Source organism: Cydia pomonella, chromosome 15 (assembly GCF_033807575.1).
Source record: "Cydia pomonella isolate Wapato2018A chromosome 15, ilCydPomo1, whole genome shotgun sequence".
NCBI lineage: Eukaryota > Metazoa > Arthropoda > Insecta > Lepidoptera > Tortricidae > Cydia > Cydia pomonella.
This window is the reverse complement of record NC_084717.1, coordinates 18450939-18464085: the sequence shown is the minus strand read 5'-3', so window position 1 is coordinate 18464085 and position 13147 is coordinate 18450939. Positions and strand designations below refer to the sequence as shown.

General features: G+C 33.4%; 2 protein-coding genes across 2 annotated transcripts in view; one reads left to right on the top strand and one right to left on the bottom strand.

The window, feature by feature from the left end:
- Nucleotides 1–1878: 1878 nt before the first annotated feature.
- LOC133525542 (mitochondrial 2-oxodicarboxylate carrier) lies at nucleotides 1879–7348 on the bottom strand. The gene is made up of 4 exons (XM_061861831.1): nucleotides 6872–7348; nucleotides 5767–6039; nucleotides 4787–4968; nucleotides 1879–2127 (listed from the first exon to the last, which is right to left on the bottom strand). Exons 1-4 carry the CDS (start codon nucleotides 7211–7213, stop codon nucleotides 2010–2012), a joined length of 915 nt encoding a protein of 304 aa, XP_061717815.1. The 5' UTR covers nucleotides 7214–7348; the 3' UTR covers nucleotides 1879–2009.
- A 107-nt stretch (nucleotides 7349–7455) lies between these two features.
- The window catches only part of LOC133525882 (uncharacterized), a 69378-nt gene continuing 63686 nt past the window's right edge, over nucleotides 7456–13147 (top strand). Inside the window, exon 1 of the mRNA XM_061862292.1 lies at nucleotides 7456–7977. Coding sequence (XP_061718276.1) covers nucleotides 7825–7977 — 153 coding nt within the window. The 5' untranslated portion in view covers nucleotides 7456–7824. The remainder of the gene's footprint in view (nucleotides 7978–13147) is intronic.

Here is a 13147-nt window from a genome sequence, read left to right as displayed (position 1 = left end):
GTTGCAGATGCGGAGCAATGGTAGAAGCCAACGGACACCATGGTCTGAGCTGCCAAAGGTGCGCGGGGCGATTTCCTAGACACCAATCGATCAACGAGATCATACGAAGGGCAATGGTGTCGGCTAGCGTGCCTTGCGTACTGGAGCCACCTGGCTTGAGTCGTGCAGATGGAAAAAGACCGGACGGACTGACCTTGATTCCATGGCGAAGGGGACGCTGTCTCTTGTGGGACGCGACTTGTGTAAGCACCTTTGCCGCGTCCCACTTGAGGCAAACCACACGGTGTGCTGGCTCAGCGGCGGAATCCGCCGCTAAGCTAAAGCACACTAAATACTCCGCCCTGGAATCAAGATACGATTTCGTACCGGTGGCAATAGAGACCGCGGGGCCCTGGGGCTCTGAGGCTCGCCGCCTGATTGCAGAACTGGGTCGGCGTCTTCGGGAGAGGGGCTGCGACCCTCGCTCTGGATCGTACCTGGTTCAACAGATCTCAATTGCAGTGCAGCGAGGAAATGCTGCAGGCATTATGGGTACTTTTGAGCCAGGTACGATGCAGGGTGGAGGCGCATATTAATATTGATGTTTGTTCGATTACACTATAGTTTTGATAATTTAAATTTAAGTTTGTTGAATTTTTATTAGTGACATTGAAATGAACTTTACATTTTGTTGAATAGAATAGTTTATTCATTATAAAAACACAATTTTTGTAATTACAATGTTGAATATTATATATACTGAATAAGTTAACGATTTCATACATAAATTTAACACTGAACTTCATTTATCGGAGTAGCAATATTATACTCTATGTAAATATTTTAGAAACAAAAACAGTAAACTTATGCAGGTTTTTTAATATAAAGTATATAAAAGCTTTTAAATTAAAATTAATAAAAAAACATTTTGAACGAATTGTCATTTCTAGTGTTGTCCTTAAACCGATAAAATATTAACGATTTATTCATAGATTTATGGACGAAAAAAAATGAACGATTTATTTTATCAAAATTTGTCAAACAAGCAAACAGAAAAAAATAGATAATTTTTGTAATAAAATAAGGTCTTGTTCAAAGACAAAGAGAGCGTGAGGGAGAGAAAAATAGATAGACAGTGAGAGGGAGAGAAAGAAAGAATTTATTTAATTTTATACAGGCTTATCCAGAAATATTGGGATTTTTACCATTGGTTTTTACTAAAACTTTTTACTTTAGGCTGAAAGACTAAGTCAAATGTCTATTAGCAAAATACATCCGTATTTTCCCATACATCTACATGATTATGTCGAATACTAGGACGTTTACCTTGATTTCTAACATTATGCGAAAATAACTCTGTCTGTTTCCCTCTGTTTTATTGTAACCGGCTAAACAACTAAAGCGGGTTTATTGATATATGTTATGCAGAAAACTTAGCTTAAGGCCGCGGACTGGACGCAAGCGGCGAGCAGCAAATCAAGGCTGTGTATCCATTTGGTCGAGCGCAAAGCAATATATTAATGGCCTTGATTCGCCGCTCGACGCCCCGCTTGCCTCCAGTCCACGGCCTACGTGCTGAGAAAGACAATAGCCTACTTTGTTTTTAAATTCTACTCCAATTGATAAACGATACAGACCGAATCCCACACACCTATAATCTTGGGGCCTACCGCGAAAATCTAAACTTCGTTGCCTCTTTATCGCTCGAATCGAATATTCAGATAACGAAATTTAAATTTTCGCTGTAACAAGTGGCCAACCGCTTCCGTCACAAAAAAAGGTGTGAAATTCCACAACTTTAGGCGCGAAATGTTGACCGTTCATCCTTTTTTGAATTCGCTGCCTTATTATAATAATGGACGAACTAATTTCATATTTTTTTTATATTAAAAACACCAAGAAATTTAGCATTTTATTTACTTAACGATTACGTTTTTAAGTATTTAAAAACGTATAAAATAAAATATATACATATGAGTCTTTCATACAATAATGTGATTATACATCTCGTCCATCATATAAGCTACTTGTTACTTAAACCTATTGTCTAAGTAATGATATACATAGTCGTAAACAACAAGCATGATAGCGCCACCGGGGCCTAGACGCATCACTTTCGGCAGCAGTCCTTTGTACAGGGCTCTGAATCTGTAACAATACAAAATATTTGAGAATATTTATTACAAAAATGCGATTAGGGCACCGTCACCAATAGAAATGAGATAAAAATAGAACAATGATTACCTATTATTCATTTTTTAATAAACCTAAATGTGGCATTATTAAGTAAAATATAGTTTATACACGGTTCCGTAGAACCTTAGTCCTGGAAAACAAACCTTTTTAAGGTTTCGTGGCCAAAATGGCAAAAAACGGAACTTACCCGTCTGTCGGTCCATTCATCCATTTTACTTGAAAATTATTAGATATATTTTAATTTGGAAAGTAGGTGCATTTAGTGAGCCGCTAATAAATTTAAAAGTATTTTTTCTTATAAATATATTTCTAGCGTTCCTTACATTTAATGTAACTAAAAGTGTAAAAACGTATGGCCTACTTAGTTAGTTCCTAAGAGAGTTTTTTTTATTCCAAGAACAATTTTGGAAATAATCTCCAAAAAGTAAAATATCGTGATGCTCTCTAACTTTTGAATCAGGGTGCAAAAGCTTTTTTAAATGCAGAAAAAAAGCTTATTAGTATTTATTTGAATATTATAGATATATGGACACTCACGTACACAAAAACAAAATCACGTGATATCACGGATTTTTTTTTTTTTTCCAATAACAAGTTGAACTGCCCACTGCAAGATGGACCAAAAGCGCTTAAGTTGCATTCACTAATTCATTCATACAATAGGTACTGTTTTTGCGATTCATTCTCTGTGTAGCTGTGTGTAATCATTCACTTCAACTCTCCTGGCGATACCTATACTTGCATGTATTATAAAATTTATAAATAACTCTGTTGTTTACCACTATCTGTGTATATTATGTACGTTTTCCTGTAAATTTATTTTGAGGTTGTCCAACAATGATGATTTTGTTATTGTATATCGAATAATGAGGCCCTACCGCGAAAAACGAAAAACGCAATTTCTTTATCTGTCTCTATCATTCGAATGAGCAAGAGCGATAGAGAAGCAGATAAAGTAATTTAGATTTTCATTTTTCGCGGTAGACTAGCTGAATCTAAGATATTTAGCTGGCGCTATTCAATGGACCGTCTCCGTTCACTGACTAGTTGAGCTATATTTAAATAGGAACCTATTTATCAGCGTACTAATTGGGCAATTAGAAGGCATATTAAATAGTTGTTTGCAGTAAGTAACCAACAATTATGATGTTTCTACACTGAAAATATGCAAACATGGCAAAGGATTATTGAACACATATATTAGAAGAAATTCATGGCTTCAAGTAGGTATACGTTTTAAACAATAGAGAAAGTTACACACAGTAAAGTGTTTAAAAATAAACGTGCCTTATTACTGCAGCTATAGTTGTTAAATGATTCACCCATATGATATTATATTTATACATTGGTGTTTACTTTAGTCTGCGTTGTATGTCTCATACATAATTAGTACATCTTTGTTACTATTTCGCGTAAATAACGGGACACTTGGATGCAGTCCAAGAACATGTGCATGGTGCAACTTCGGGCAATGCACTGAATCCGCTGAACTTTGCGTGGTCAGTAACTCATTACATATTACGAAACTGCATTTGCAACTCTAGAAACCATAGGCTGTTGTGTAATAAGCATCTCATATTTCAGGACAATACGTATTCACTGTCACATCATCATTGTTGAAGAACCTAAATTATATCTAAATATGTATGTTGTATGTTGTTTAACACACTTATTATGTTATTATGATTCGTGATTTACTAATTGATTGGTCATAATTATACATCCAGTTTAGTCTTATTGAAATAAACCAGTTTTAATCAAAAACGGCATTTGCATAACATTTGCCAACAATCAAAACAAGAGTTAACAAAGCGAAGATTGAATCGGGCCACTTAAAAATAATTTCTAAAAACTTAAAATCGTGACTCATTTTGGCGTATTCCCAAATGTAAGTTAGTCTTGAACGCTAGTTCTGTTGATTTCAATAATACATATATTTATCTACTTTTTAAGATAAGTTTATCAACGAAGGAGGAGTATAGGTATGTGTCAATCAATATCACTCGATAAATTGAAGTGTGAAAATTTGTTAACATACATATTTTTAGGATCAGTGAACTAAGTAAACAACAGTCCAGTGATATCAAACGTGTTCATCAGTCTTATCAGATACCTATTGTAAATAAAGCGATAAAATCCAACAAGCTATAGTAAAAGTACACCAGTTACTATATATAAAAAAATCATAATATAGTTTGGCAAAAGTGGCAAATTAATTTAGTCAGTAACAGTTCCTGGCCCAAAAGCTGTCCATAGTAATCCTGCGTGGAACCGCCGCATTCACCATATGTCCCCATAGTTCCTTTGCACAAAGAACGGCAAGGAGCGGTTGTTAGTACACATTTTTAGTTTTAATTAGATTTTCTTAATAAAATATCTCTAGAATAACTATAATTTGAATTTTAATAAATTACTATAATTAGGGATGATATTAAAATCGTATATCTTAAACCTCTTTAAATGTAACAAGCCATTGATAATCGTTTGCCTGCATCTGTCGCTTGGATATTTAAACATAATTTTATCAGAGTTTTCATTTATAACTTATGGCTAAGTTTTACTACGAGTAAGATGTAGAACCAATAGTCATGACGATGACATGATGACTTACCCTTCTTCTCGATACACCATTACAATTGCCCCTGTAGTAGACCTGTATTTGATCACCCCTGGGACCGGCTGCGGGCCCTGTATGCGACTCTTGGCGACATCGAACGGAATGTTCACACAAGACCCGAGCACGCCAGACGTGAAACCAATGGCAATCTTGCGACCGAATTCCAGAACAGGATCCTGTGAAAAAAGTTGATAAAGATAATATTATGATTGAAAGTCCAATGTGATTAAAATTGCGCCATTACATAATACCCAATTCATACAATTAGTTTTTTTTTTCATATAATTCATCCTCTATGTCAGATTACAAGACTACATTTTTGTGATAATATTCATCCGTATTTTTTTTTGTTTTAGTATCAAAATACATCATTATTAACATCATGACAACAGTTGCATTTACATTTTAACAATTATTTGTATATGTAGAGAAATATCTATGACATGTAAAATACAAAACTGTATCTTATCATTCCTGCCAGGTTAAATGCATATGTCGTAACCTTTATTACTTTATCTTTACGTTAAGGAGAAGAAGGAAAATCTATTACTCTTAGTAAAATCTAGCAATAGCTGTTAGCGCCTAGTAAATACAATTCTTTATTTGATAATATTATTGAATGTGCAATTAACATATGAGGTAATCTTGCATATATTTTAACTGATTGCTGATTGGCCAACCAAATTAGATCAAAAAAGCATTTAGAGGAATTTATTGCACACGCGCTATAAATATAGCGTTAACTCAGATTGATTATAACCCTCTATGATTATATGGAATTCGTATTATATAATTCTACATACGTTCATCTATTCAATGCAACAGATAAGAGTAGTAGTGGAATACCTCATTAAACGAATCCGTCAATACATAACTGAGCAAGAACCATACCATGCAGGACGAAAATAAACCTTTAACTGTAATGGCAAAATACAATGTAGCTTAACACACTCTATGTGAATTTTAATACTCACTTCGTATTCAGGGACATAACCTTTGACGCTATGGTAGAATCCAAAATAAACCATATTGAATACGCCGTTTCTCATAATAGTAGCTGTTATGCCTTTGTTAAGCCCTTTGAATCCGAGCCCATTTTCTCGGACTATTTGTCTCGTTACGGACCAAGTGCTAGGGACTTGTGTGGCAAGAGACTTGTTAGATTGAAGCGTGACCTTGACAACTTCGAATGGATTTACTAATATTCCTTCTGTGACGCCAGCGCTGAGGCCAGCTAAAGCGAAGGTCTGGAAAAAACATTTTTTTAAATGAAATATGAAAAAGAATACGAATTACTTTTACAAATACTAATAAAGAGCTTATTAATTAACTAAAGTATCATAAATATCTTTAAAATAGATATATATAGTAAGAGAAGAGCTTTTTACGGCGATATCTCGTCAGGTGGCAAGTAAAAGTCACTAATTACCACCACAAGGTCATAGCCATAATGAACCATATTGCTACTAAAATAAGGTTGATTTTTGTTTTTAGTAATTAGTGAGTTTTACTTGTCACCGTACGATCTGTTTAATGTACCTAAACTTTACCACATTTAGTATCCCACCTAAATATTTTCCCAGTAATTCTGTAACTGTTTTATCTACTTACATAGTTATCAAAATAAAAGTAGTTACCAAGCATTTGTCTTGATTTTATCTTATCATAAACAAAGTAACTGTTTTAGAGTTGTCTGCAAACATAATTATACTCAGACTACAAAGAGAAGAGTCATACTATAATGAAAGCAATTATGATAAAATATTTACACAGATGACTCCAAAATGTTAACATGTACAAAATATGTATGGTAATTCAAAAAATATCAAAAGAACAACAAGCAAAAAATAACATGAGTGTAATATAATCCCCATTTTATAGTCAGCCTGTATTGAACATTGCTAGGATATTGGACAAAACGAAATTTCACACGTATTACATGTATAAATGCCTGCTTCTTCAGGAAAAAACAGACAACAAATATATGTGGAAAATATATGATGAGATAATATATTTAATTTCAAATGGTGCAAATACTAAAATGTAATTAAAAACAATGTAACAAAAAATAAATCTCACTAAAGGTGTAGGTGTGCTGGAACCAAACATGAAAAACCTTTTGGTTTGTTCAAATGTCACAAACTTTGTTGCACGCTTAGGAGTTTCAGCCAGGATTGGGGGCAGGATACCTTTCCAGAAAGAAGTCACTCCCTCATATTTGTACATTTTCTTTAAACAGTCGAAAACACCTCTATAGTAGTGAGGATCAGAGCTCTTTATAGCTGTAGTCGTTGCTTGCAGTTGCAGCCTCGTCTTAACAAGATCCAAAGGATGCATTATACACACTTCCACGAATCCTGCACTTCCACCAGCCCCAATTTGCATTGCAGCTTGTTTTAAAAGTTTCTCTATATCTCCCATTATGAAAATAATTTAAAACCACAGTATAAATCAGTGAATAACTACAGTGCACTCTTAATGAGTATAAATAATTTTAACACTTAGTTTAAACAAAATAAACATTAGCGGCACCAGTGCCTGTCACCGCACAGCTGACAACATACACAATAATGGTGTTGCCACTTGCTTAGGCAGAATGCCATAAATATGAACCGTAATTGTACCGATTCGCGGTACGTCCTTAAACAGTAGTTAAAAATGGCAGCACTGATACTGTAATGTCACTCAGATGAAAAGTGTTGTTTCGCTCCTCCCAGCAGTTTTTAGCATATTTGGCGTATCCCCTTTACTTTTTTGTTTACTATTCAATTAAGTCCTTTTTTCGCTATGTGCTATGTTAAGTTAATTTGACTAGACACGCGACATAATCATAAGCAGCTCTGCAATTAATGTTCGCTCGATGTCAATAGGGACGATATTTGTTTGCTGTGTGTCATCCAAAATGGCAGGAAAGACGAATAATTTGCATTTAGACATTAGCTGATGTGAAATAATGATATTAAGTGCGTCTAGAAGAGTGTCGTGTGGGTGGACTGTGAATTAACGCGGGAATGTGGACATAGGAGTGTGAGATGGGGTCCCAGACTTTGGAAATTCTGCGTCAGGGTGTTTGGGCATCTCTGACAGGCGGCTGGTTTTACGATCCGCATCAGAATTTGTTTTGCAACACTGTGCACCTGTACGTGTGGCTGTTCTTGCTATGCCTTCCGTTCTCCGTGTACCTGGTAAGTGTGGAGGTACTAGTAGGTACTTGAGAGGTTAGATATGATGATTTGAAAAAAGTGGGTCAGCTGTATTGAAGATGATTGTTGCCATTGTCCATTTAAGTGGCCAGTTGCTATGCTGTAGTCTTATTACTGGTGAGAACTGGGTGCAACATCTTCTATGAACCAGCTAAGTTACTAAGTAAAATAGGTTTGTTTATTGTTAACACATGGCTGCTTTTCCATTCATAAACATTTTGATTAACATTTTAGGTCATATGGTTATTATCATAGTGGTTATGAAACAATTATTAGGTATTGTGTATTGAAAGTTGTTTGTTGTTATTGTACCTTGTAACTGTTATGCTCTGAACATATTAGACTTTACAGACAATTATTATTTTTATACAAATAAAAATCTCATCATTAATACTTTGTAAAGATCATATTGAAATTGAGAATTTTTTATTAGTTCCAGTTTATTAGTAGAAATGTCTTCTGTATATATATATTTTTTTATTTCATGCCAACTACCACTTTAACATTGCCTTACCAAATTAATTTATGCATGATTTGTAAATATTGTGCAATTTTTTATTACAATAATCATTGCCTTCACCCAGTCTTAACTTGGTGTTTCCTGGTGACTCATATATCATATTAAAGTGATATTTCTGCTTGCTGATTTCTTATTTCCTTAATGACTCACTCCCCAATACTAGCTAAATTGATATCTCATTAACAGTTTTGTGCAAATAATCTGTGTGTGGATTCAACAAACAGCTGGGCAAAGTCCAATACTATAGTATTGAATACTGATGACCCATCGGAAAGTGTTCACAATTACAAAATTTCCGCAATGAAAAATATCAGAAGGTATGACGATTAAAATTGTCCATTTTCAAAATGAAAGTTTTCTTAATTTCCTATCATAATATCTTGAAATTTCCGAGGACTTTCTACAATTTCCACATTTGTAATACAATTCAATTTCAATCATTTATTCATATCAAATCTAGGGAGATCCATATAGTGTTAGGTTAGGTTAGTTAGTACACACATGGCACATTAAGACAACACAAAAAGTAGTACAGTAGAATCCGTTTATTGTGACTCCGCCTATATTGACCAACCGGTTATTATGACGTAATTACACCACGAAGTTTGGTTTTCATATAAAATTCTTTATAAAAAAGTTGGATATAATGACTTCCCTTACAGTGACATGTCGCTTATTATGACCCATTTTTAATAAATTATGTCCGGTTATAATGACAATAGTATTACAGACTGTTTTTACAATAAAATGAAAAAACAAAAGCAGTCAAAAATTACAGATTTCTTACTGTAAAAAATACACTTGTATGTGTTATAATGTGCTGATTATGTACAATTTTGATTTTGATTTAATATGTATGTAGACATATGTATTTACTATGTTTCTGTATTAAAATACTTAAGTACATACATATTTACATAAAAAAGGTTTTTCATTTCACAAAACGTTTTGTATGACGTCCGCTTATTATGACGTGTTTGTCAATTCCTTTCGATGTCATAATAAACGGATTCTACTGTATAATAAATAATATAATGAAATAAATAAAATAAAATCTAGGCAATCTAGATGCACCATTTCTCAGCATCTGTTGCTGCCACATGCAGACTATTCCAATGCTTGAGTAACGGTGCCTCTATCTTACCTGCCAATGTTTTTAGGAAACTATTGTTACTCCCACCCAGTCTCCACATAAGTGACGCCAATCCGCTGCATATAATCGCAAAAAACTTGTTAATACTTACTGAACAATTGTTTCCATTATGATAATATGTTACAAATTGCTATGAGAAAATCAAATTCACATCTCTGTCTTTGCTGTAAATCCATGAAAGTGATGAAACTTGCAAAAATTTTTGGTATACCTTCCCTGTTATTTTTAAGGCTGATGGTTTGGTTTGGATTATCATTTAAGGCTGTTACTAACATTTATATGGGTAATTCAGGAATTAAATGATTATTTAATTTTTAAGGACCGTAATACTGTATGAAGAAATTACTGTAGGACTGCTGGGCGAGATAGAAAAATGTGAATAAAATTTCACTTTTTCTACATAGTAAATGCATGTTTTCTTTAATTTGTGGCTTTTTAGTACATTACCGTAAGTTAACCTCTAGGAAACTATTGATGCTGGATAGGATTGGAATCGATAGGCATACAAAAATAGACTGACAAATAAAAGTTTTCATTTTCATACAAATTGTATCGGAAAAGGTGTCGTCGATATATGTGGCTTTTCTTGCCGGAGATTATTTTTGTCCCATACAAGCTTTTTTCCTGGATATGAATGGGATCGATTGGCATCAAAAAAAAGTTTGTCAATAATTACCTTCTTCTCACAGCCTGAATGCTTTTTGTAAAATCTGTAAACGCAAATCTGCAGCTTTATAGCAGCTCGGGATCTGGTAGCTGCTCTTACTGACTGACTGGAGAAAATCCACCCTGTATAAGACTAGAGCTCATTTACAATAGGGGACTTTCATCTATCAAAATTAAATTACGAAAGTATGTTATGTATACAGTTTTACCATAAGAAATACGAGTTCAATACTATATTGTTATAAAATATGAGATTTAATTTTAATTTCAAAACTAAATTGTAGTTTTATTATCTGTATGTCACGTGACCGCAAATGCCGCCCACCATTTTTGTCTTATGAGTGACCTCACAAGACTGTCTTTTTGGCGTGAACGCGATCGCTGTATCATTTAAATTTTAAGAAGATATGGGATGGCCGCTTCTCCAGAGAAACGTAGTCCCTATTTTCCTCTCTGGATATTGACATTAAGGAAAATATTTTTACATAATTTGGTTGCGTAAAACAGTTTTTATTCAAATTTTGAAATGCAATATCCGTAAATTTTTCGGGTCCGTATATTTCGAATATTAAAATTTGACGGATACAGATATCCGAATAATTCGGATAATACGGATCCGAATAAAAAAAGTTACGTTCTATAAGTTATGCGCACAAAATAATATGTAAATGGAGTAAAATACACATTTACTCCTTAAACGACAAATTTGTCAAACAAATATTAATCTTTTATATACCGGTTTGAAAAAATCACATAAGAAAAGCTTGCTTTCTGAACCTTTGATAAATAGTCGGTAAATAGAGGTAAATTGCTTAGAATAAATATCTAACTCATTCTTTCAGTCTGCATTCCAGCGATATTCCATTATATATGAGTAGTATAAAGATAAGAGAAATCCTGTTAGTTACTGCAAATAATGACCAAAGTTGAGTGAAATCATATCAAAATCACTTACTTAGTTAGTCAGTAGCATATGTTATTTTCATTTTAACAGAAGAAGGCGAACCGAAACAAAAACAAAATTAGTGATAACAACACTCACAAGCACTGTAATGACATTCTGAGTAGACAACCCAAAGACGACTGAGCGAAACCCTGCACTGGTAATTATTACTGTAAGCAATAATAATTCTCGCCTCCAGTTCCATATTGGAATTTAAAAAAGTTAACTTCCCAGGAGAGCCATAACAAAATTGGCACTTTTGGTTGCCATTATTTCACGTACTATGTGGGCTAGACATACCAGTATTTTTTTCATTGAGAAAAGCCTTTTTACCTTCTTTTTTGGATAAGTAAATACGTTGTAATACTTTTTATAAAATTGAAAAAGGCCGTATTTATGCTAAATTTATTAGAACCGATTTTTTTTTATTTCTCCCGATTAAACAGTAAAAGAGAGGCATATGAAATGTGTTTATTTGCTTAACATTATGTACAGATAGGATGGTATAGTCAATAATATTATGTCCAGATAATGTCAATACCTTATACTAGTAGGCATGCAAAATATTTTAAAAACCCATTTACATTATATTACATTAAATTACATATTTGCATAATCAATTACAATAACATTATATTTCAATAAATTATTATTATTAAATATTAACAATGAAAATAGAGCCAAGAATAGAATTAATAAATAATAAAATGTCACAATATCAATAGAAATCTATATTTAAATATTCCTTAACGCTATAAAAATTGTGCTGGCTTAAAAATATTATAATCGCTCGTTTAAATTTAGTAAGTGGCATGTCTCTTAACGATTGTGGCAGTTTATTATATATTGTGTATGTCATCCCATCGACATTATTTCGATAAAGCGCCAAATTGTTTTTTGTTCCAAGAAGTTTGTTCAGTCGATTAGCTCTAGCATTTGGATTTACTTGAGCTATAAAAGTAAAGTATTGGTAATGTTTTTTTACAAAAATGCATATTTCTGCTATGTATATACATGCCAAAGGAAGAATTTTGAGTTTTTTAAACATGGGTTTACACGATTGCCTTGTACCAATACCGCTTAATGCTCTGATGCACTTTTTTTGAGCTTTAAATGCTCTATCAAAGTCAACTGAGTTACCCCAGATTATAACGCCATATCGTAACACAGATGATACATAGCTATGGTAGGCGTTTAAAGCTGTGTCTAGGGATGCGATATTTTTTAGTCGTTTGAGTGCGTACACAAATCGGTTCACTTTAGTGCATACAAGGTCAATATGTTTCTTCCAGTTACAGTGTTCGTCAAGAGTTAATCCCAAAAAGACAGTCGAATTAACCATTTCTACTTTAATATTATTGTACATTATATTTATAGATAATGCTTGGCTCTTATTTGTTCTAAATTGTACAGCTTTGGTTTTACTAATATTAATTCTAAGATCATGATTATTCAGCCAATTTACTATGGCTTTAATAGATTCATTAATTTCATTTTCAAAGGTGTCTACGTTCGTACATTTAAACAATAAAGTAGTATCATCAGCAAATAATATAGATTTGTGTGTTGTTACATCGGGAAGGTCATTAATATATAGAATAAATAATAATGGTCCTAAAATGCTTCCTTGAGGAACTCCTCGGCCATTAAGTTTATATTCTGACATGACACAAACTTTTTCATCATTAATTACTTTACATATTTCAGTGCACTGTCTCCTATCATTTAGGTAGCTAGTAAGCCAGTCATGGGCTTTACCTCTAATGCCATAATCGTAAAGTTTATTGAGAAGCGTTTTATGGTTTACAAAATCAAATGCCTTTGACATATCTAAAAATAATGCTATAATAGGCTCTTTACGATCAAGACA

Coding starts and splice junctions, on each gene's coding strand:
- LOC133525542 (XM_061861831.1), bottom strand. CDS start 7,213: ATGGGAGATATAGAGAAACTTTTAAAACAAGCTGCAATGCAAATTGGG. Junction 4,969..5,766: donor GTTATGTCCCTGAATACGAA/GTGAGTATTAAA, acceptor CTTTTTTCACAG/GATCCTGTTCTGGAATTCGG. Junction 2,128..4,786: donor ATGGTGTATCGAGAAGAAGG/GTAAGTCATCAT, acceptor GTATTGTTACAG/ATTCAGAGCCCTGTACAAAG.